Source organism: Chelon labrosus (assembly GCF_963514085.1).
Source record: "Chelon labrosus genome assembly, chromosome: 17".
Taxonomy (NCBI): Eukaryota; Metazoa; Chordata; class Actinopteri; order Mugiliformes; family Mugilidae; genus Chelon; species Chelon labrosus.
In genome coordinates, this window is record NC_140350.1 from 22,830,172 (window position 1) to 22,855,728 (window position 25,557).

The 25,557-nt window shown below is 43.7% G+C and overlaps 1 protein-coding gene across 2 annotated transcripts in view; it reads right to left on the reverse strand.

The window, feature by feature from the left end:
* Positions 1–541: 541 nt before the first annotated feature.
* The window catches only part of LOC311502705 (F-BAR and double SH3 domains protein 2-like), a 35,191-nt gene continuing 10,175 nt past the window's right edge, over positions 542–25,557 (reverse strand). For both annotated transcript variants that reach the window (XM_084565041.1, XM_084565040.1), the window contains exons 4-20: positions 20,342–20,418; positions 19,303–19,447; positions 16,624–16,757; positions 15,382–15,436; positions 15,161–15,289; positions 14,946–15,068; positions 12,232–12,327; positions 8,328–8,444; positions 7,325–7,423; positions 4,736–4,888; positions 4,506–4,640; positions 4,340–4,423; positions 4,070–4,253; positions 3,769–3,992; positions 3,410–3,620; positions 3,260–3,321; positions 542–3,177 (exon numbers count right to left, since the gene is read on the reverse strand). In XM_084565041.1, the coding sequence (XP_084421167.1) occupies positions 3,094–3,177; positions 3,260–3,321; positions 3,410–3,620; positions 3,769–3,992; positions 4,070–4,253; positions 4,340–4,423; positions 4,506–4,640; positions 4,736–4,888; positions 7,325–7,423; positions 8,328–8,444; positions 12,232–12,327; positions 14,946–15,068; positions 15,161–15,289; positions 15,382–15,436; positions 16,624–16,757; positions 19,303–19,447; positions 20,342–20,418 (2,112 nt within the window). In that variant the 3' untranslated portion in view covers positions 542–3,093. The remainder of the gene's footprint in view (positions 3,178–3,259; positions 3,322–3,409; positions 3,621–3,768; positions 3,993–4,069; positions 4,254–4,339; positions 4,424–4,505; positions 4,641–4,735; positions 4,889–7,324; positions 7,424–8,327; positions 8,445–12,231; positions 12,328–14,945; positions 15,069–15,160; positions 15,290–15,381; positions 15,437–16,623; positions 16,758–19,302; positions 19,448–20,341; positions 20,419–25,557) is intronic.

Here is a 25,557-nt window from a genome sequence, read left to right on the forward strand (position 1 = left end):
TTATGCGACTGCACAATAAATACAGGCAGTCGGCGCCATTTCAATCCTGTTGCACTGAATCCATGTATTCATTTAATTATGTTTAAATATTTGGAGAATGTGGTTTGTGTGTTTCGTTTTATAACTAAATAATAAAAACGAAGACTTGCAGGAGATGCTCCATGTGCATGTAATATTAATATGGACAACAGGAGGGCGCTCTGATATCACACAAACAGACTGAAACAAAGGTTGAAGCTTTTCATTCAAAATTCAAATAGGCTACCTTTTTTTAAGACAAAACTAGTTGCAAAATGCTTTAAATAAGATATAAACTATTGCAATAAACATAATAAAGTAGTAAAACAAGTAAAAGAAAAAACTGATCTGGGTTCAGTTGTTCTACAGCTGAGAAATGCGTAACATTTAAGGTTTTTACGGAGTAGACTCTGTTTCAACCTCTGAGCCAATTGATGATCAATGTTTAAGTAGGAATATCTTGAAATTATCCAGTGTGGTATTAAATCTGAGCACCTCTCACATCGCTGTAGAGAATAAATGAAAAATAAACTCACAAACTCACATATCAGGCAGCAGGTAGGTAATCACTTTTCTCCGCAAAGTTGATGTTAGAAGCAGGAAACAAGGACGAGTGGAAGGATTTGAGAGACTCAGACAAGAGTTTCATTTAAGCTATCTTTATTTCACATTTATTTGTACACAATAAATACAGTTAAACTTCCACTGCTGTGTAAATGTGACGCTGTAAGACACGGGAAATCTGCGACTGAATTTCAGATTCGGACTCGACGTGGAATCAGGACCAGTAGCAACTCAACGACAAACTCCTCTAATGGAAAAGAGACTTCAGTCTGAGGACTGCGTTTGTTTTTTCCTTTCCTTTTTATTAATTTTCAATACAACAGGGTAAATGCAAACTTCAAAAATAAGTTTGATGTCATTTAGATCTCAAGGAGATCAACGAGAACACAGCGGCATGGCTGACAGATATCTCTTTTCCTCTGATCAAATCCAACTATGGTTTAATAGTTTTTTTTTTTATGCTAATCCTAAAAAGAACAAAAACAAAAACAGCTGTGCTATTATTTGTACAGATATCCATCTCCAAGCTCTCTGTAAACTATCGATGTTCAAAAACAATACGATCAAAAATCTCAAAGACACTACAATGGCTATTTTTTTTTTTTTTTTTTTTAAGGCTAAATAAAAGTATTCATACCAATACAGCTGGTAAATAAACGTCAAACGAGAAAATATTGAACAAACGACGTAGCATCCACAATACTGAAAAGGAATAAGAAGACATCAAAAAGTGCTTCACTATGACAGGATAGGTTTTAAACTGGGCAGCTAGCAGCTCAGGATGGAGTCCTCCTTAGAAATAAAGGCATGTTCAAACTGCACATGGCCTCCGTGTAAACTGTCACCAACTGCAACGAACCAATGCTCACCAGCATCGTTAGTGTCATGACAACGCTTCTACATCTTTATCACAACATGTTAGACTATGTGTGTGTACGCGCAACGCTTCTCCCTTAAACTTTTTTTTTCTTAGCGTTTGGTGCAAAGAAAACTAAAACAGGAAGAAGGATTTAAAAAAAAAAAATAATAAATGATAAGGGATCCATTATTTTTGATCGTTTCTACTGATAAAAATAATCACAACTAAAATTGCCACTTTTCCCTTGTTTGTGTAACTGTGCGCAGTCACACGTTGTGTTTGTGTGTTGGTGGAGAGGACCAGCCTCGCCCCGTGCTGGCATATTTATTTATTTTTTTATATTTTTTATTTATTTTTCTTTTTGACCGAGTGTGGAGACAACCAGACTTTTGGTTTGTGTCAGAGCGACGTGCTCGCTTAGATCCTGCCTGTCGGTGTGCGGCTCTTTTTGCATAGAAGTAATCCGACAGCTCGGCATCGTAGTGACAGAAGAAGAGGCTGCGGACGTGTGTAGTACTAATAGTATTATTCTGTGATCGGTAAACGTGTGTGGAAAATGAGGGGGTATGTGCTGTTGTCATGATCAGTCATTGTTGGGTCGCTTACTAGTTTAATATTTTGGGAAAAGATCTAATTTATTTGCTTTCACAACGGAAATTAAAGCCATGAGAGGATTAACTCCATGACTCATTCAACCACCAATACCTCTAAATGTTTTAAACCCTTTGACTGGTATTTGACTTTGGAACACGTCCAATCGAACATATGTTAAAGGTCCAGTGTGTGGGATATAGTGACACCTAGTGGCGAGGCTGTAGATTGCAAGTTGTGGAGGTTGTTCTCTAGCGTTAGTGTTTGTCTGTTGTAACCTACTGTAGAAACACGGAAGCTTCCTCTGCAGATATGAGCCAACAAAAGCTCAACGTTTTGTAAGTTCTGCAATTCCCCCGCTGCGGAACAAATACAGGTTTCCTTAATCTTAACTTACAGGTGATAATACTTTAAACAGAGCCCTTTAAATCCTACAAACTGGTCCTTTAACAGTTTGTTCTTGATTATTAACCATTTTTTCTCACTATGAGGTGATTAGCTTAGCTCAATCAGCTAGCACTGCTTTATGAAAGGTTTAAATACCTCTAAATATTACTCCTTACGCTGATGTAGTTATTTATTTTATTCAGTCAGAGCCAGGCTAGCTGATTACACCTGCTTTCAGTCTTTATGCTAAGCTAAGCAAATCACCTCCCGGCAGTTCAAGTGGCATCAAACGAATTCAACACTTATCAAACAAGTGTTTGCAAATGAAGTTATTATTATAACCAGTTGGTGGTTACCTTTTTCTCCTCACATGTTTTTGGGACTAAAAATAATTCACGTCCAGATGGAAAAGCGGGACAGCATCGACTAGTCCTCGTTTATCAGTCTAACTCAAACAGGAGACAAACTTTAGGTAAAGTAAGTGAGTGAAATCAGAAAACTGGACAGAAAGAAAGGCACAATATTCCTCCACAGATTACTGACCCTACGAGGTGCGAGTGTCAGGCCTCTCCTGCCTTCAGGCGTCTTCAGTTTCTTTTTTTTTTTTAATGTTTCCTCAGGTTTCCTTTGGGAGTGTGTTCGGTCCCAGCTGGTTCTAACTAGGGCGTCGCCTTTCACACCAGCGTGATCTCCACCTCCTCCCGCCGCTTCACCTGCCCGCGAGGATGTTGCTTCGGGGGCGGAGGAGCAGCGCGGACCTGCAGGCATCCATCAATCAATCAATCAACCGCTCAGATAAAATGAAGCTAAAAACTCTGGTTAATTTGTTTTTCCACTCACAGGTCGGATGGTGGAGCCGCTCTCTGGATACTTGGGAGGTTGAGGGGAGCCTTGTCCCGGACCTGAAGGACGACACAGATTAAAATCACCAACGGCTACCGTACAGTTTTCACTACTGTGTCCCGTAACTGAAACACTGAAAGATCTTACTGTGAAAGGGGCTTTTGTGTGGAGCTGGCGGCGGCCTGTGATGTCCGTTGTGATAGGAGGGCGGTCGGCCAATGGGAGAGGCTGTGGCACTGCAGGGACTTGACACTGGAGAGGACATGGTGGGCGTCTGGAGGGGACTGCTGTGGAGAGGCAGCGGCTGGAAGGGACTACGAGGGGAGCGGTCGCACTGAGGCAGAGTGGAGGGGGAGGCCTTGAACCCAACGAGGAACAAAGACGGGTTTAAGTAACGACGAGATGCAGACGACATAACATTAATTTATAATAAAACTAACTGGTCATATCTTAAAAAGAAGTCAAACCCTTGAAGGTGGCGGCCATGTGTGCGTGCATCAACGTACCTGCGCGCTGCCGTCTCTTTGCCCGTCTCCGTTCTCTCCGGCGCCGGTGAGATCCTCCACCAGAACCGCGGGAAAGACGCCGACGACGCCGTTAAACTCTCCCTCCCAGAAGCCGTCGTCCTCGTGGGTCTCTCTGCTCAGGATGCGGATGATGGCGCCTTCTGGAAACGACAGCTCGTCGTCGGTTTGTCCGGCGTAGTCGTACAAGGCCTTTGCGAACGACACTGCGGGAAAACAAAGAATGGAACAAATGAGACAAAGACACCAAACAGTGGCTTCGTTCAGTGGAGTGATCCCTCACCGCTGGAATCGCCATTGACGGAGCCGGTTGGGAGCTCCGTTTCAGGTTCAGTGGAGTTACTGGAGGAATGTGATCGGGCGTCCAGCGCGGCCAGAGACTGCAGCATGCTCAGCAGGCTGTTGGATGAAGGCAGCTGCAGGTATTTCTCTGGGACGTAGCCCACCTGTCCGCTACGGTTTCTGGCCTGAAAACACGGAACAGAAACCCAGACTGTGACGACTGTTTAAAAACGTTCCTCCCAAGATAAAACACAGCGGACGCGTCGCGTACCTTGACCCAGTCCTCCATGTCTCCGTCATCAATCACCTCCAAGATTTCCTGCTCCTCAATGGTCAGTTCATCCGGCTGAGACGCCTGCAAGCAAAGGATTCATTTTAATCTGCACAAATCTACGCTGGTGTCTACGCGTTCTGTGTCACCGTTCTGCCGTTGTTACCTTGTAAGAGTAGAGAACTTTGCAGGTGAGCGGATAGTTTTTCAAGGTGCTGGAGGGGCTGGAGCTGCTGTCGTCCAACACCTCCCCGCTGTCCTCCATTTCCTCTTCATCCTCCCGCTCCAGATCCGCTGTCCCCTACAGAAACAGAACAGATGTCATTCTGTCTCAGCTGAGATCACAACGAACTACCTGGTTTTTTTTTTTTGCGTAAAACACATTTTAAAGCTTACAGAGAGTGAAGGATCGTGGGTATTGAGGTTGTTCCAGCGCTCGTTCTCCAGCTCCTCCATCACCTGGTTCATCGCGCTCTTCAGCCACGTTTCAACAGCGACTCCCGCCTGCCTCAGTAAGTCCAGGCGAGCCTCTGCTTTCACCTTCACCGTCTGCCAGGACAGAACACATTCACACACGAACATAAACATTGACTTAGTGAAGTAACGACTGGTCTGGTTCGGCAGGAATTATTTTGGTTGTTCTGATGAGTAAAAACAGGAGGAGTTTTATATTTATGTTGCTTCTACACCTGCAGTTCAGTTCTTCTGGCCGGTTTTGGTTTTAGTCAAACAAACTGTGTCGTTGTTTGCGCAGAGCATTTCCCTTCAGGAGGAGAGTCTTGATCCACCTCCGGTCAGACGGCTGAATTTAATTTAAGGTTGGAGAGCAGAAAACAAACCGACCACAGTGTTTTCTGAGAGTAGGTTTTAGTTTGTAGGGCGAGCGACTATTAAATTCATCTTCAGGCCACGAACGGTAGAGGAAGCAACACAAAAACCTCCTTTGTAGCAGTCGTGACATCGATGCACATCATTACAAAGTTCAAAATAGCAGTCATCATTTAAAAAGTGAGAGGCATCATAGTCACAAATATGGACACGTCTGAGCAACACGACCTGCTGACAGTAAATTATAGTGAGAATAATTTACACTATGGACGGCACTGATGCCTCACAGCAAGAAGGTTCTGGGTTCTAATCCATCGGCTGACTGGGGCCTTTCTTTCTGTGTGGAGTTTGCATGTTCTCTCTGTGTCTGTGTGGGTTCTCTCCAGGTTCTCCAGCTTCCTCCCACCGTCCAAAGACATGCTGGTTAGGTTCATTGGTGATTCTAAATTGGCCGTAGGTGTGAATGTCTCTCTGTGTTAGCCCTGTGATAGACTGGAGACCTGTCCAGGGTGGACCCCCACCTCTCGCCCCAATGACAGCTGGGAATTTACACTACATGTTAAAGGTGCAGTAGGCAGGATTGCGAAGATCCAGGACTTAGCCAAAAAATTTGAACATCGACAACTTCTCAGTCCCTCCCCACTTTCCGCTAAAGCCCAAAAAGGTCTCCCAAGCCCCTCCCCCCACAAGGGAGAGCTGTGCACGATAGAGCGCGTGCATATTGGCCCTGGAACACTGTGCACGAGCAGAGAACCGAGAGAGAGCGAGTAAACAAACTAGCATGGAACACACCGACGTAACAACAACAAAATATTTTTTATAATACCCTTCGTTATTGCTAAATAATTTTAGGTCAAAATATTTAGCAATAGTCAACTTTAGGACAAAACCAAGGTTAGGATGTTTCTGAAAGTAGCCTACATCGGTGATGTTTGCTATCAGTAACAGTTAGAAGCATTCATTGTGGCGTTTTATTCCACAGTTTAGATTTATCAATTTGCTATGTGGTAGATATATGACCGCTACCTGTTGATGTGGTTAGACGTTTGAGAGTGAAGCTGAGGCACAGGCCTCAGACGAGGATTACGTCCCGGCTCCTTCTACACGCCCACGGACAAGTGGTGCGAGGTGGTGGAGGGAGGGGAGGGCGCTATGAAATGCGTGTCCATGAGCAGTGATTGTCACTCTGTTAGATACACCCCTGGACGTGATTGGTGCATCTGAATGTGGAGCGGTGGATGTCTTGCAAATCGCGCTACAGGCTCTAGGTGGGGCCAGAGGAGCCGAATTTTTTTTTTAAATGACCTGCTTTATGCAATTATACTTGAACATAGGGTCAGTTTCAGAAAATATGACAGAAAGTTAGTTTTATAAAAGTTGCCTACTGCACCTTTAAAATGTGCCTAACGTTGGGTGAGCCCTCCTGTGGAAGCCTAGCATTCATCTAAATTACGTTTTGCAGAGAGCTATAAAACGTGAGGAGACAACATAAGGGCTGAAAATATCTGTCTATTTCCTGTTGAACCAGCAGAACATAAACATCAGTTTACGCGGCTATACAGTCACAGCACAGACTATGTGAATCCAGATTTGTGTGTCTTGTCATTTTCCAGATTATCTGTGGCCACCATAATCGTTTAATTTCTTTGTCTCTCTTCATTTACACAGGAAAAGGATGAGGAGAGACGATAAGCTCATATTTAGTCGCTATTAATTTATTTCCTCTTCTTCAGTAACAGAAAAACACATCAGGGGACGTTTCAGACACGCCTGTAGGACTGACTCAGGAAGATTTGCGATAAACAGACTGAAAATACTTCTGGAAACAAACAAACTCAAAGTGTAACTCTGACCTTGTGAACAAAATATTGTCAATTCTCAATTATAAGATGACGCCAGGCTTTGCAGAAAGGTTATTTTATTTTAAACAAAAACTCAAATGTCCCTTTAATGCAAAGGTTAACCTCAAACCAAATCCTCCTAAATGATCCAACAAATTTAGTTAAATGTTTTATCAGACTGGACACTTCACATGTAAATAATTACTATAAGCGTCACTTCTCCTTTCTAACCAGCAGGTGGAGTCCTGGAGCCGCCGTTAAGTCAGAGGGCGCTGATGGAGAAAACAGAAATCCACTCCTAAAACACAAACATTACCTCTGCCCTCCGCAGACTCTGCCTGGCGACCTCCATCTTGGTCTCCAGCTCGCTGCTGATCTGCTCCGACGACTCCGGCGTCCCGTACTCCTCCATGGCCTGAGACCAAATCACAAACCAGAGATTTCACAACTGCAAACAATTTAAACTATTGTCAGGAAAGCGTGTGAAGTTACATAAGGAATGAATGAAGATGTTTGAACAATAAACCAATGACATATGATTGAGGTTCACTAGAGGGTGACTCATGTCCCGGTGTAGTGGAAACTGTTTGATCCAGGTCTGGGGACACGTCACTGACAGCGCTTATCTCACCTGGACTTTCACAACAGCCTTGTCCTTTGTTGTGTTGCTTCATCACGGTTTCCTTTCACACTCTGACAGTGACATGTGGATGAATCTACAACCTCCAGGTTTATTATTTACCAAACTGGCCGACCTTGATGCTTTACGGTAAAGGTCGTGTTCCAGGTTTACTGGAATGTATTACACACATGTTCACAGTCAGGTTTTCAAGAAAGAGCTGCCACCTACATCACAACTCATCCTTCATTGTTACGCCCCTCTGCATCCTCACTAAGTGTTTGGGTGGTGTACAGGCTTGAATACGTCAATAAACCACGACTGTGAAGGTGTGAATGAAACACGTAACTGCAGAGGCCTGAGCGAGTCATCACTCTTTTGCTGCCGGAGCTCACCAGATCTAAAAATACTGATATTTCCTACCGTACGGACACGTCTACACCAGCTGTCAAACCGTAACACAACGCCGTTTCCTCTCTCACAGTTCTGTTTGCTAAAGAGGGGGTTATTGTGATGCTAGTATGCTGCAAGGAAATTATATTTGATTAAGAAATTATAACCTGATTTATGGCCGGACAACTTCCTTGTGGAATCAAAGGACAATGTGACAGGTCATTATGTATTCTCCACTTCACCATAGACAAAAGTGGCTCGACTTCGCTGCAGCCTGCAGATCAGTCAGAGCCGTCAGAGTTCTCACCCTCTGCGTGTGGATGATGCTCTTGTATTCTCGGGCCACGCGGCTCGCCCATTTCCTCGCCTCCTTGTCCAGACTGTGCTCCTCCGCCGTTCCGCTCTCCTTCTGCAGCTCCATCGCCTACGAGAGACGATCGACACGAACACAACATTGAGCGGAGATCTGTTAAGACTTAGAGGCGACATTTGAGAAACCTAGGGTCTAGAAGTTACACCTCTTACTGTAAATTACCTCTCTCTGAGGGTCTTAATTAATGCAGCTTTTAATTAATGGCCCGTGTGGTTTACTAAATGCCAGAATAGGAAGTTTATCATATCTGTTACTTTCCCCTAACACGTTATGTGGGCCAAGCTGAAGACTGTGCATTCTGGGAAAGACGTGAATGAAGAAAACAAACAAGACAGAATGTATTTTGCGTTTATGAACAGCTCAGTTTCACAATGTCAGAAGCCTCAGGTGGCTGAAAGTTACATAAGAGGGAGTGAAACAAACACTGAAAAGTAAATCTGCTCCGGGTCTCAGGAGGCGTGTTGGTGCAGCAAATAAAAAACCACAAACACACATCTTCTGGGTGAGTTTTTTTTTTTTGCTCTGTTTTGGTCTCCACCTATTCCTATGGGCAAAGTTTTTATTGACGACGAGACAATAAATCTACAAAATGACATAACACACACGGGACTCTGGCAGGGATCCAGTGATGGAAGGTCTTGACTCGTTGCCGTTTCAGTGCCTTTGATGATTTGATAGTGACTCACATCGACAGCGTGGCAATAACCGTGTCCAAAAATAACAGGATAAGTGCCATAAACCGAAACAATGAGCTGAAAGTCACTACGACGCTGCAGATTAGCTCAGTTTTACTTCGTGAAAATCAACGCAACTGCATAAAGACTCTAGTTTGTAGTAGATAACACGAAGTCTTTCTGAATAGTTGCTCACATGTCTTATCTGGTGTTGCGTTCACTGACAGAAGCTTCTTGGGGAGTCAAGTACAGCTATACAGACGATATTAATAATCTGAAGTTATAACAACTGCTGCAAAAATGGCAACAAGTTCGTGTAAATCCAAACTACGGAGGAAGCTAAGGTACGGTTACACCCTAAAGGGAGTGGCGGCAATGAAGGCCGACGGTGATGCTACCCCACGCAGCCTGCGTCCGGGCCAAAAATCTGAACACACCACAAAGACTACAGCCAACAACCAGCTGCCACCAGAAGAGCGACTATTAGCTGGAAGGCTAGGAGGCTACAAAACGTCGTACAGGGCTGGCCTCTCCTGAATCATGCCGGGACTACAGTTTATTTATTCCAGACGATCTGGAATGTGGTGAAAATATCAGATGAGATGAAGATGTAAAACAAGAAAAGTCATTTCTTCTTCTTCTTCTTCTTCTCGAGATCTTTCTGAACCCCTCTCTCCACGCTACAAATCTCAATCAGCTGAAAAGCCGGCGTCAGAGTGTCAGACACAGATGCTGACTGGCAGCACTTGGTGCGTCACAACTCTGCAACCTGAATATTTCTTTCATAGTCATGTCCTTGACATTGGCAGCTTGATTTCCTTCTTGACTGTAAGTGACGACGATGGGACGGTCATTTCCTAATTCAGGCAAAACAGGTCAGCTGCTTGGAACGGTGGAACAGCTTCTGATGAGCCACGTCTTTACGTTCATGAGATCAGATTTAACTTGAGATTTAAATAAATGCTTTAAACTTAAGTGGTTTCCACATGACATCAGCAGCAGTGTGTGTGTGTGTGTGTGTGTGTGTGTGTATAGAGGGAAAAGGCCAGGGTGGGGAGGGTCAGTGCACTCTGATGAGGCCCACTCACAATGCCTCCTTTTCACAGATGGGCCGTTCACAGGGCCCGGCCCACCTCCTGCCCCTCCCTCCCGGTTCAGCTCTATTCCTTACCGGATCCCTCAGTCTGCTGCAAGTGGTATGGGAGGGAGGGGAGGGGAGGGGGAGGGAGGGGAAGGGGAAAGGAGGGGAAGGGAGGGAGGGGAGGCTCTCGACCACTAATGTTTTCTTTAGGAACAGGCTGCCGCTTGTTTGACTTCCAATGAAAACCACGCCAGCGTTTGCAGTTCGAACAAATTGTCCAGTGTTGTCCGGCGCAGAGCAGGAAAGAACCGGCAGACTAGCATGGCCCCGGACTCCACGGCATCACATCCTCAAACGGGGGGCCGTCACAAATCACCGGCAGATTAGCACACACCGGGGGTCAGCTCAGAGGCTGATAGTAAAATATCCCTGGAGCTGAAGTTAACATTAATGTTTGCTTTACGGAGGGTAAGACATCCAATAAAAGACGACCGTGGGCGGAAAGCTATCTGAAATAGATTCAAGACCACAAGGACACACTGAGGGCTTCATGAACAGGTGTGTAAAGGTGCAGCACAGAGGCTGAACGTGATTTTCATGTATAGGTTGTGGCTGGATGTGAATTTTATACACAAATCACCACTTTTTTTTTAGCTCAAACTTCTGGCGAGGCAGCGAGGAGAGCAGACTTTAACACAGCAGGAGGTTCAGCCCCAAATACAAGTTTAAGAGAAATGGAAGGTGTTGATGTAGCAACGCTGTAAAGTTAGGACAGAGACAGCGTTTCATCAGCTGTGGTGCAATAGCAGAAATGCACCGTTTGCGTTAAAGCATCTAAAACCTCGGTGCTAACGTTGGCCTGAAGATGCGCCGCACGGTAACGTAACTGGATTCAAACGAGACGAAGCTCTGGAGAAAGACTGAGAGGTGAAACTCTGGAGGCTGCAGGACACTTGCTGCTGCTTGTTGAGCTAATTGCTTTGAGATCACAGTAATGCAACAGAAAAGGCAACTCAGATCTAAATCTGGACGGTGGTGTTTGGGCAGTGAGAGGACATTTAAAGAGATTTCAAAAAAGCTTACGTATTTGTCATTAAATTATCTTATTTTGTTTTTTATTCTTGGGCAGGAACAGACTTTAAATTAGTATTTAAACTAGTTTCTTGCGGCTCAGTCTTATGAAGTCAGTTCAAACTCAAAGCAGTTGAGTTATCTCAACAAAAACAGGAGATAAGATTAGTTCCTTTACTGAGAAGAGATAATCTATACGGGGTTTCAGCTTTGTTACGTACCTCAAGCTATGGACCACAGATTAGGAATAATCATTAAGAAAAGTCAAGTTATGGAGGGAGGACGTTATGTAAAGTCTCTACAAATGATTCACCTGCTTATGACTATTAAATTTAACTGACAAGGTTCTGTCGTTAGAGACCAACAGATGTTCCAAATAAAACATCTTCAAGAAACCCAACAAGTCCAGTTGTTCTTGTCTCAGCTTTGTTTTCTTGGATGACAACCTTCACAGACGTATACAACATATGATTTTATACCTTTTGGAATCCGATACCGGTTCACCTGAGCTTTTCTGAATTCAATCTGACAACAACTACTACTGCCACAGTCCAACAGTCAAACGGCTTTATTCTGACTAAATATGTACTTGTCCGTAAAAGCCAACCTGAGCAGAGCAGCTCCTGATAATCACTGGTGACGCATCAATATTTAAAGAGTATTCAACGTCTAGTCCTCGGTTAAATACAATGGAAATCTGCACCTCTGATTTCAGGCCATCATTCAGACCGTCACTGTTCAAGGTACAACCACCAAAACACGCAGATTGCTCACGTTTCCAAATAAACATTGATCTCTCCTTACTGAAGTCTTATTATGTGGTTTGTTAATATTCAGACCGATCAGAGAGGCAAAGATACAGATGCAGGTTTCACTTACAATAATCTACCTTATCTTGTGCTATACATGTTGGCTGATATACTCAATCCCAACTAAACAACCACCAGAAGCGCTGACGTCTCATGAACTAACACCGTTTCACTGTTCACATTTTAGGACGCCGTGTATTTACCGTGTCCGAGTCGACGGGCTGGAACGAGAAGTCCGGCGCTTGTTGAAACGTGGAGTTCTTCTGTACAAACATCTGCTGGTGGAAGTCCTGCAGAATCTGAGTTTTAGGGAGAAAAGACAAAATGCACATTTAAGTTTCGGCAGAAGCAAATGAGTAATCCTACCCTCGTAGTTAACACTTAAATAATAATTACTCCAGAGCAAAGCCTAAAAGCATGCACCAATAAATCCTTGTGCTATTAAATTGTGATTTTTCATTTGATAGTTTTATATGTAAAACTGCAAGAAAACAGTTTATTATGATTCAAGAAAAACTAAAAACTTCGTAATATAAACATGAACAAGGAAGAAACAGGAAATAATGAACATGTTGGCCTAGAAAGAAAACACAAAAGCATCATCTGATTATGAAATAGTTTTTGTGTAATACTCCGTTTATGGATTCACTGAATCATTGCAGCTGTTTGTCACCAGCGTTACAGCTGCTGCAGTAAAAGCTGTCGGCGCTGTATTCATAACACACACACCCACACACTCCAGTTTAACACAAAAGACACTGAAAGAGGCCAAACAATTAAAGAATGAGGAAAAACTCAGCTTTTATTTACTGCTCTGAACGCACATGAGGAAATCAGATAGGTGAAGACCAAGAACAGAATGGTGACATCAACATTTTAACCGGTATTCTGACCACAGATCAGAGGAAAACTTCACCCAGTGAGATCAGAACTTCACGTCACACACACGGGCTCTGTTTCTGTGTTGACACAGGAAGCACATGGGCTGAAAAGTGAGCTCCGCTGAAAACCGCTGCGCCCACAGCTTCCCTCGCTAATGATTTGTTCAAATTCAGGTCCCGAGCAGAAACAAAATGCCACGGCAGGTTCAGAGGAGCAAGATGACCTGAGCAAACCGGAGCGAAAGAAGCCGAGAGCGGCTCACGAGGCTGTAACTGAGGAGCGGCGAGGTAACTCAAACCATCACCAATTAATTATCGGTAGCGTGGAGGTAGAGTTCAGCTCTCCACGAACAGGGACGCTGCAGGATTAGACAAATAGAGTCGGGACACAGATGCTATAACCACGTATCCTACACCGCTGCAAGCCATTTGTACTCGCTCTGTAACAACACCACCCAAACTAAAGCTGGTCGTCGCTTTCCTCTTTCCACTGTACACATAATCACACAGATTCATGTTGGCATGGTATTGATAAAAGGTGAGTGTCACACTGTTTGTAGATTACATCTTTCGGTGGCCATCAGAGGTTAGTATGCTTGAGTATGGAGCAAAGATTAAACGTTAGTCCTTAAAAGTGAATGAAAGACAGAACTCAGACACTTATAGGTAAGGAGAGACCAAACTGAATCCAACGTGAAGGTGACACATATCGAAAAGGGAATAACTCTTCATACCAGCAGATGGCGGTAGACTGTATACGACGTTTAAAAAGTGAAACCGGAAGAGCTAGTTTCTCTGCGGGACATAGACGTTGTAACCTACGTATGCAGTCTACGCTACGGCGTGAGACATTTATACTTGTGTGCTCGTCAGTCTGGCTTGTTCTGTAAAGTCTGGCTAGTCGACACTGCCAGTCAAGCTAATTTTTGTTCCTACTTCCTGCTTCACATTCAACAACGGCAACTGAAACGTTTGCCAGAATTCCCCCGAAGACGAGTCCTACAAATGTTTGTACCTCTGATCCTCCTCAGACATTCTTTCCTCGATCGGTTCCATCTTTATTGATCCAAAACAATCGTAAATAGAGAAGCAGCCGGAAATACTAAAGTGGAAATACGCTACTACCAAGCGGACCAATCACAGCTCTCGTAGTCTGCGTCGCTACGTGGCGTAGTTAGATTTCTGGGAAGGTGCAGGTCAGTTACGGCGTTAAGGGTCTCTGTAGGGGTCCGTGTTGTCGCTGTAGCCTCACGCAGGAGTCTAAACCGCCTATCAGCTGAGAGGGTAAGAAACTAGAAAGAGTTAAAAAACCGTCCTGAATCAGTTTATTCACTCTGAATGATCCTTTTGTTCTGAGAATATTTGTGTATTTGGATGTACAGATGGTTCTGGGTTACAGAAGATAAAGATGAAGATAAATGAGATGAAAATAATAAAAAAAAAAAACAAGGAGGCCTGCGTTTGTGCACCGACACATTTCGCCGCTGAATCAACACGTCCAGTCGTGTGAAAAGTTGTCGATACTGGTTTGACTCGCGGCAACGATTGGGGACATACAATCAAAACTAGGACAGACGCTCGCAGACAGTCTGACACCGGCTAACCACTTGCTTGCTGTGTAACGACCTTATGTCTGCTGCAGAGTCAGAGTTCATTAGAAATTTAAAGATCATCTGATAAGCACCTTCACGTACGAATGCAATTACTAAAAAAAAAAAAATCATCGAAGGACGGAAATTAACACCAGACGCAAAGTGCTGAACAACGGACAATAAAAATAAACCACCTGACCTTTTTAAATGGTTTTAAATTGTTTGCACATTTGTTCTGCTCAATGAGAGGGACGGCTTCTCACAAATAATGTGGAACCAGGTTTTATCAGTCCAGGAAATCTTTTAACCGCTAAAAAAAAAAAAAAAAAAAAAAAGAGCTGCTATTCAGAACACCGTTTATAACTTTGTCTTGCAGAGTTCCTCAATGTGACTTCCTCAGTTAGATACCAAGAAGGTGTGTCTGTTTAACAGAAAGTACATTACCTCATTGGAGCTGTTCAAGAGCTGGTTGAAGGTGTTGTGGACAGCCTGGTACGACTCCAGCTCAGTCTGACACAGTGAAACCAGGTAATCTTTTACCTGCTCATAGACTTTGCCATCTAACACCTGCAGACCCAAACAGAAAACATGTTGTAGGTTCACCGTTTGTGTGTTGATCTCACGCTGCATCGCTACCAGAGTCAAATGTAGGCGCTCACCTTGATGCAGTCTATGAGGTCCGTGTTGTAGTAGCGCTGCTGGTGAGCGTTGGCCGCTGCTAGCGTGAGAAGGTAGTCGTTTCTGTTGTGGGTGGCTTTGGAGTTGTACTCGCTCCTCTTGGCTTTCAGCTGCAAAGCAAACGTTAAACGCACAGCTGAAGTTAACGCGGGGAAACAAAAACACGTCACTGAACGTACGACGGGATGCAAACGTCTCGCACCTTTACGGTAGCTCTCTGGAGACTGGATCTGGACTGGAAGAGGCTTAGCTTGGACCTGAGCAGAGGAAACAACACTATTATTCTACAGCTGAAAGCATTTGTGCATTTTTTAAGTTAGTAAGGAGAGCAGAGCCTGGAAAAAATCTTGAAAATAGTGTTTTTTTAATGTCAACCTGGTGCTAATGCTATTTCAAACACAATACTGACAGGTGAGCAGCAGACATATCAATTATATACTCTGCACCGACTGAGTGGGGGAAAAACCAGAAGCTAACACAAGTCTTTGTTTACAGTCGTCTTCAGACAGCTGATCTTAAAATGTCAAGTAAACGAAAATGTCGACGTCTCCAGCAGGATCCTGATAAGTATATCTAATCTGCTTTTTGTAAATACGCAGTCTAAAGAGGTCTGTTTCTAACCACTAAATGTTAGACTACGCCCTATCACATAATGTTATTTATTAGAGTTAGAATAAGTCTGTCTAATAATAATAATAATGATAATAAACTGGGTTTCTGTTTGGCCTCTTTCATTAGCTTCCTCTGCTTTGCTCGGTAGATAAATGGAGGATTTAACTGTGCAGACACTCAGAAGATCTGTCCCTGGATGTGTGTGCACAACAGGCATGTAATATCAGAACGGGTCCAACTTTTAATCCTTTCCAACAGCGGTACTGTGCAAAGTTGCGCTTCGGCTCTACAAAAAAACTTTCCTGATGTGCAGAAAAATGTCTGCAATGTGTTGAGTCAAAGTGCCAGCTGTTCATGTCGTGCCAGGACAACGTGTCGAGGGATGGCTCCCTCGAGTCAGCCAACGAGCCTGCGTGTTAGTTAAACAATTGTTTTCATTATGCATTCATTATTTTTCCCTCTCTCCGCTCTGAAATGTGTTCAGCTTGTTGTTACTTCACTTGAATGTTTGACCTGTTCGGTGCAGAGTGATGGTCAGAGTCTGAGACTGGAAGGCTGCGTTCGGATTCGTCCGCAGAAGACTGAGACTGCCCTGCAGGCTTTAATGATTATGTGGGACTTATTTTAATTAAACAGTTTTATTTACTGACCATATGAGCCTGTGTGTCCCGGCTGTACCCAAAAATAGTGACTCCAAATCAACGTGTGCCCTAACAACCCTGATAACGTAGATGGTAGTGTGTAAGGTCAGCAGTAGAGACCAGTGGGACTCTAAACCTTCGAATACCACGATCAGAACTGAGCAAAGACAAGAGAGTAATTTGGTTCGTACTTGGCGTCCAGCTCTGCTTTGTCTCGGACAGCCTGCGCCATCGCCTCGGCCTCCTGGTACTTCTTCCTGCTCTTGGTCAGCTCCTTCACCGACTCCTGCAGCTCAGCCTGGACCGCCGTGAGCTGCTCAAGACACTGATGATGACGACGACGAGCGGGAAACAAACAGAGAACCAAGAGGGAACTTTACATTTATTCAAATCATTATTCCTGCCGTGCACCACCTGAAAAAAATGCAAATACCTCCTACCGTACCTTAGCTCCTGTCTACGGAGTGACATAATGGAATGTGCTACGTACAGGAGCTATACTGGGATCCAAACAAGAGCAGCACTGTGGGCCGCAGGCAGTGGAACGAGGCCAGCAGAAACCAGAGAGCAGCGCTGGTTACGTTTCAGCTTGAAGTCAAGGAGGCCTCAGTGTGATCAGGAAACAGAGTCCCTGATCCAGCTTACAGATCCTGCACTGATAGCAGCGCTTAATGATGAGAACATCACCTGGTTTGACTGTTTATTGCTTCTCTTGTTGATCTGAATTGATGTTTAAATCCTCCTGTGTAATACGGATCTTTTAATGTTGAGTTTTGGCCAATCCGAGTCCTGATCTGATCCCAATTAAATTTGTAAATTATTTTCTTATCTCGTGTTCTCCTAGATCACATGTGATGCGTGTGACTGTGGATCCAATAGGGTCGTGTTCTCTACTTCTATTAAACGCAGCGTTCAGAGGTTGTTGTTGTTGTTGTTGTTGTTGTTTGTAGGTGCTAGTACTAAATGAAGATCTCCAACTACGACCTCTGTCCGACTTATTTCATTTTCTAGAATAAAGTTTTCCACACAGGAGACTTGTTAAATCACGTGACTTCGCATCTTCTTCTTCTTCTTCTTCTTCAATTTTTGGCAGCTTTTGCATTTGTCAACCACCATTAAAAGAGAAGAGGAAGAAGACGTTTTAACGCTACAGGGACATGGTTTTAGCCTGGTCGTCACCATCCTACGTTTCCGCCCGAAATTTGATTTCGGTCTGGCACGGAGTCTGGCCAAATTGACACTTCCGCGGTTCGCGTGTAACCGCGCCAATCAGCGAACAGTTGAGTGATGACGCGGAACTCGCCTGCCGAGTTGCTTGTAGTCCAGCGAAGCTTGTAGTTCAACAGAATAGCAACAATGGCGACGGAGGAAGAGACGCCAGAAGCCATCCGCGAAGTTGTCTCAACTCTCGAGAGCATCACGGAATTAAAACCAGAACAAGAGGCTCGTCTTGTCAGTTTTATAAACGGCAAGGACGTCGTAGCTCTCCTTCCAACTGGCTTTGGGAAAAGTTTGATTTATTTAACTGGAAGCGGAAGTGGTAACGTCAGAGCCTGAACTCCGGCGCACAATATACGTCATTACCAAACGTTGCTGATTGGTTAAGGGAACTCCAATGATTTTAAACCTCAAAATAAGCATCCGCCCATTACAGAGACAGATTCCTATTACATTGGGCCAGACTAACGTGCCAGACCCAAATCAAATTTTGGGCGGAAACGTAGGATGGTAACGACCAGGCTAACATGGTTTGGGTTTATGGCTTAAAAGAGTAAAAATACATAACTATGACACCGATCTGATTATTTTAAAAATGCCTGGATTAGCCCAGATATTGCTCTGTACAATGAGTGTGAGAATACAACTTCATAATTACCATTAGTGCTTTCAGAAGAGAGTAACACCATGTCACAGCTGCAGGTATCACTCTATTTTTTGGAGACATATCTACACATTTAATGTTTTACTGCTTGCTTTAATTTGAGGGTAATCACAGCTCTTGAACATTAATTAATGTAACGCCTACACACGTAAACATGTTTATATACGTCTGTGAAAATAAAATCTGCAGTAAAAGACGACGACAAGCTCAGCACGATGCAAGAAAAACCAGACTGACAGTGAAAGCAGCAGGGAGAAAAGTACCACTCTTTGTTTTTGACTGTTCATAAATACTACGTGTGACCTTTTCAGTAACAAACCTCTCTTTAACCTTTTCTTTCCACTGTCGTTTCAAGCTGTGGTTGCCGTCACGAGAATTGCAATCTTCCTTTATTTTTGCAGTTATGTCGTCATTAAACTATACTTCAGCGCGTTTTGTGGGACGGTCAGTGAAATGAAGCAACGACGATGAGGAAATTACCAAGTCACTGTTTTCTAAGCGTTTCTAAGTTCAGTTCAAATGACATAAACAGAGAAACATGTAAATGATGCCGTGGACTCATTTGACCTGATGTGTTAAAATCCTGAAAGCCACTTTGTTCCCGTTGGTTTGTATGAAACAGGAAGACAGCTGTCCGGTGTGTAATTTCTGTTTTACTTCATCTTCCAGCACCACAGGGGAAAGCCACCATTTAATCTGTCTGACGCGTGTCTGGGATGCAGGAGCAGTGTATTTAGTGTTAAAATGTATAAAAACAACACTGAATTCTGATTCTGGGAAATTCCTCCAACTTAAAATTAATTTATGAAAGCCACATCACATTTCAAAACCCATTTTTTCAGATCAAACACTCAAATCTAAACAAACTTCCTTTTGAAATCCAGACACAAACCGCGGGTTGCATCAGCGGAAGATGTGCACACACTTGTTAAGGGACAGAAGAGACTGAAACGTGAGACCAGCTCCGTGAGATCGACCTCCAGATTACCTTCCTCAGCTGCTGCTCCTTCTGCAGTCGCGCCATCTTGGCCGGATCGGCGACCTGGGCTTTGTAGTTATCGCAGGCGCCGATTCTGGACTGGGTGGTCTGGACTGTTCCCTCCAAATACGCCCTCCATACGCAGAACATGTTCCTATACCGCGAACACAAACAAGCTAATAAATGATGTGCTCTTGCTGCTATCATGTTTTATAGAGAGTATGAACATATATGAACATATTGAATACATTAGGGATGTCCCGATATCGATCATTTACCGTATTTCTTTCACGGCTGCCCTAAACCAGAATCAAACTGCAGTGTGAGCCTTTCCCTTTAAGGGAAGCGGCCTTGTGTGTAACATGTGTGTGGTTGTTGTTTTTTAAAAGCATGTGAACTCTGCTAAAACGTAGCTGCTCAAAACCAACACTGATGTCCGTACACGGAGAAACGTTTCTGTGTGACACACGAGGCGGCGATTTGTTTTATGTTGTCAGGGAGCAGCGTGCTAATCCGCTCGTCTGTGAAGGAAAAAGTAAAGTCCTTCTTTTTTTTTTTTACGGCATAACTGTGGAGAAGATTTGTCTGCACCGAAAAAACAAGTTACCAGCCACCGTAAAACATCCAGAACATTCACGGTAGACGTTTCTGAGCTCCTCCGTAGCTTCACGTTAGCTTTCGGCCGTCTGGCACACACTGATCGGATGAAGGCTCTGATTGGCTGACATCGGGACATGTTATTGCGGACATGTTCCACAGATGGCATCATATATCCAAGTACCAGAAGATGAAGCTGAATCTGCTGCTTTATGTTGCCATGGAAACCATAAATTAGCAGCTACGAGGCAATTAGGAGGTTTTAAGGATCATCGTAAACTTACTTTAACTGTTTTGGGTCATTAGTTGATTATTAATTGATAATAGATTTAGCTTCAGCGGCGTTTCTTTGACCAGATCATGATATTATTTATTTTGTCTCCACGGGCTGCGATAAATATGTTACGGCTGCAGCAAAACATTTAAAACAAAAGGGTAACTATGACTCTACCTGTGATCTGTCCGCTCTTCTGTCACGCTCTCTGGCCAGTCCCTCTTCAGATACTGATTTGCCAACTTCTGCAGGGCCTTGAAGAGAAAGAAAAGACGGAGAGAGAGAGAGAGACCTTTCACCTTTGACACCAGTGCATATTTTCTCTCATCTTCACATCGGGCATTCTCAAAAGACCGTGACCCTCCCTGACCCTGTCCTATAAACCACCGGGCAAACGGAGCGTGAAGGTACCGAGGTCACTCTATCCTCCGAGCACAGAACGACTGACCACATTCATTAAAAACTTTCCGGTATAAGTTCGAAGGAAGAGTTCGGTGCGATGTTATCTCGCTTGCTGGTATTTTTATGGAGGCGCAGGCTCGTTTTAGAAGAAAATGAAATTTATTTAGAGCACGTTCAGCCCCCCGGAGATACATCAAGTCCCCTGCACCTCGGCCAGACAGCGAGGTTAACCTTTGAAGAACCAATACAGCTCGAACAAGCAGGAGGAAACGAGAATGTTTGGAATGTTAAACTGAAAGAAATACGGTGTTAACTGGCTTAATTTAAGTTTATTTCATCTGTGCTCAAATGTTTCGGCAAAAAGTCATCACACCCAAAACTAGTTGGAACAAACAGTTATCTGGTTTAACACCAAAATGAATCATACGATAAACCACTAACCTAAAACAGATGGGGTCAAAGCATCAAAGCACAATGCTTAAAAGGTCGGACAGGATTTAAACTGGGGAACAAACTAAACTCAGGTCAGTGCATCCTAGCTGAGAAATAAGGAAGAGATTAGTTTATCTGTGGCGAGCTACTTGTGCTTTAGCCTCCAACAAGTGTCCATGAAGGAAATGAGCCCATCTATCTATCTATCTACCCTCTGTCCACCTGGGAAAAGACCGGCCTTGTTATCTGGTCCTGAGGCAGGCTAGACTCGGGCTCTGAACTCGCTGGTCTTGGCGATCTCCGTGCCAAAGCTTCAAAGCCGCCACAGACCCGACTATTGTGGGCCTCAGACAGCGAGAGAATGACCAACTGAGCCGGCCTAACAGACACGCCTGAATAGTGTGATGGGAACAAGTGGAGGGGAGGACGGCAGAGGAAGAGCCGCACAGAGGAGGACATTTTACCACGCCGTGTGATGTGAATAGCAATCGGCTAATGGCTAAAGCAGCTTGCAGGTGTAAGAGACCCAGAAAAAGGCGGGTACAGAGAAGAGAGTTGAGAGACCGAGGGGGTGTAACCAAAGGGAACGAAGTGTTCCAGAGACACTCTGACCCACTTTGATTCAACCACTGGCAGTGGGTGTCTAATTGATCACTCAACTAACAGGCAGCAAAAGCCAGACACACAAAATACCTTTCAAACCAATGAAGACACTTCCTTTAGTCCCAAGTTGTAACCAACAATTGTTTTCATCATCTTTTAGCACAATTTCCTCTATGAGGACATCAATGTTTTCTTTACAAAATGTCGTATCTATCCAATAATCAGGATAAAACCAAAATAAATGCAGTCGACAATGATATAAAATCAATCAAACACTCAAATGATGGCCAAGACAATGTCAGGGCATCTTGTTTCATGTCTGATTTGTTCTTAGAACTGACTAAAGTCTGATTTATGATGTTTAAAAAACAAAGAAAGGTAAACAGACGCACATATTGAAGAAGCTGGTATCTTCGTACATCTTTAAGAGCGACTCCAAAGGTCGTAAAAAGAGTGATACGTCTGAGACTTAATCTTAATCCTAGTCAGAGGCTAGCCTGGCGGATGCTTATTTTGAGGTTTAAAATCATTGGAGTTCCCTTAACCAATCAGCAACGTTTGGTAATGACGTATATTGTGCGCCGGAGTTCAGGCTCTTACGCTTACCACTTCCGTTTCCAGTTAAATAAATCAAACTTTTCCCAAAGCCAGTCGGAAGGAGAGCTACGACGTCCTTCCCATTTATAAAACTGACAAGACAAGCCTCTTGTTCTGGTTTTAATTCCGTGATGCTCTCCAGAGTTGAGACAACTTCGCGGATGGCTTCTAGCGTCTCTTCCTCCGTCGCCATTGTTGCTATGCTGTTGAACTACAAGCTTCGCTGGACTACAAGCAACTCGGCAGGCGAGTTCCGCGTCATCACTCAACTGTTCACTGATTGCCGCGGTTACACGCGAACCGCGGAAGTGCAATTGTGCCAGACTAACGTGCCAGACCGAAATCAAATTTTGGGCAAAAACGTAGGATGGTAACGACCAGGCTAGTCAGAGGCGGCTGTAAAGGGAAGATTCTTCACCACTTCTCTGGTAAAAAAAATAAAAAAGTTGATTTGATGGCTCGTCTGATACGCAGACTTCATGATCAAGGGGCACTGAGGATGAATCAGATGTATGGAATTTATATTTACTTTGCTATATGGGACACACGGTCGTCCTTCAACTGTGTCGCTGACCCTTCACTCCAATATCACGACTTCCCAAGTTTCCGTCTCACGAGCTAAAGCTTCGTTATTTCCATACTTCGTCCATTGTCCAACTTCCTAAATCCTTCTGCTTCGTAGACTGCCGCCGTTATTATCTGCCAGATCTCTTGTTCTTTGTTGCATTGTTCTGTTTGCATAGACGCCTCGTCGCGGTTTCAGACGGTGTCAAGGTTTATTACTGGTCTGCCCACCTCCCTTTTAGGTATTCACTTATGATTAACATCATATCCAGCTCCTCTACAAATTACAACACTCTGGATTAATGTCCAGCAACTTCTTCTCACGGTTTGAATGTCACAGCTTTTCCAGATCATATATTTATCTTATTACGTCCCAAATATTTAAAGGAACCGTATGTAAGAAATGTATTTCAATTAATCATAAAATGGCCCTGATATGTCACTAGACATGAAGAAATCATGTTCATTTCAAATACTTATATCACTGACAACAGTGGTCCGGCCAGGATATTGTCATTTAAAAGTGAAAGTTGCAGCCCTCAGCTGATGTTGATGTTGTCATGTTGTGTTTTGGTCTGAGGCGCCACCCTCCACCTATCGACCAATCACCAAGTCAGTAGAGTTTCGTCTTCCGGGTTGCAGCTACGAACGTGTCGGATAAAACATGTAAAACGTTACGAAACCTAAAAGACCTCGTTATGAATCCGAGATACGTCGTGACAAAGTCCAGAATAAAACAAGGATTTGTAGGAGATGCCTTTGAAAGATGGAGACGGCTGAAAACGGAGAAGAATTTGAAGACAGACGCCAACGTTGCTAATTTTCTCCTGGCTAACTTACTTGTACATAATGTAAATGGACATTTCAAATATTCACGACAGTCGAACAAAGTTATGCATGTTCGTGCAAAGCAACGTTACGTTAGCGCATACAGAGGAGGCGGGTCATCGAATTGAAAAGGTAAGGAATTGTTTGGGAAATAAAAACGGCGAGTCGTCATTGCTAACATTAGCATTAGCATTATGAGCCCGTTTCTCTGTCATTATGCTGAAACGCCGAGGAAAACAACATTAGCATTGGATCCCGCAGCTTAGCTGGCAACCTCGAGTCCGGGGGGACGGGGAGGGGATACGCCGTTCTACAGCATTTTGAAAGTGATTGCAGTACCAGTTTTGGCCACAATCCTACATACTGTTCCTTTAAGAAACCATGATATGAGACCAAGAGAAACCAGCAATTTTTCACACCTGTGAAATTGGAGCAAGGTCAGCTTTTGGCATGCAAGTTTAAAATCGTTTATTAAATTTGTCGATTAATCATGACTTCATGACTGTAAAGGTCCTGGCACACTCACTATGAGGTTTGTGAGGACGAAACCTGACTTTTAAAACAACAGGGCATGTATATTCAATTAAAAAACACATGTAAAGCGTAACCAAAGCTGGTCTACAGGCTGATCTCCAACCTAATCCAGGAGGACGTGTCCTAGAAGAAAATAAAAACTAAAGGCTCAGATTAAACCGGTGGAAATATTAATTTTATAATAATCTATAATAGTCTCTCTCCTGTCTAGTTCTCCTTTCAGGATCTGAGACAATGTAAGGTGACATGATAACACGGACCAGGAGAAGCAACGTCAATAATGTATGAACAGAGATATATTAGTCAACAGGAGTCACAAACACTGCTTTTAGTTTCCTCAGTGAAATCTACAAACTTTCCAGAGACTAACTAAGATATATGATTAAACCAGAGACTGTAATTATAAAATATACTGCACATACTGTATATTATATATTTAATGTTGTGCATTTCTGCTGTCAAGCAAACAAGATCCACATTTAAACCTGATTTATTTAAGCAAGGAGTAAAAAACTACCTCCACTCTATCGTGGTCCTTTTATCGTTCTAGTTATAATCTGTCCGCCAGACTTAAAACTCTCCCTACATTTGTTCCAAGCAGTGAATTATTGACCACGCTGTACCCACACTGCTGCTTTGGCACAAAGAAAACTGGCCCCTGGGTCTAAAGAAAACCTCAACGACGGCAAAACAATATTTCAGACTTGCCAAAACTCCAACCAATCATTGATCTATGTAAACAATGCTGAAAGAAAAGTGGACTTGTTGTAGTTTTCTTGAAGTGGCTCAACTGATGAAACAGCTCAGACCGCCTCATTTTTAGCTTTATTTAAGATATGCAACAACATACCGTCTAAAAAACCTCAGTGAGGGGGGAGGAGTGCTGACTGCCTGCACTCTAACCTCTAATATACGTCACGACTGGCGCCAAGGGCTGATGACGGAGAGGTGAGCACTCCTGTCGTCCGACCACAGCCTCACTACCCTCCCACTCTTATGCCTCCTACTACAGCTAGATTACAAATTTGCGCGACCACAACAATACCACACACGACCGATGACAGCACGCAGAAAATACAGTAAAAGTGAAAAGAGAGCTTCCAGAGTACCTTGCTGACGACCACCGATGGACCTGGATGTTTTGTTCCTCCTCTAACTCCCTCAGTGCCTACAACCGACCCAGAATGCAGCTGCTGGATTATTTACTGGAACTAGTCGCCCCCCGTCCAAATCAACCCAGCTCTTCTATCTCTTCACCGATAAAATGTAGGATTCAAAGATTCAAAATCCTATCAGTGCACAGCGCCACTCGCACACTCTGTTCTTCTAATCTTGGCCTTCTCTCCGTTCCCCCACTCAAATTACAAAACATTGGTGATCGCGCCTGTGGCTCCTACCATGTGGAATCAACTTCATAAAAATATTAGGACTGC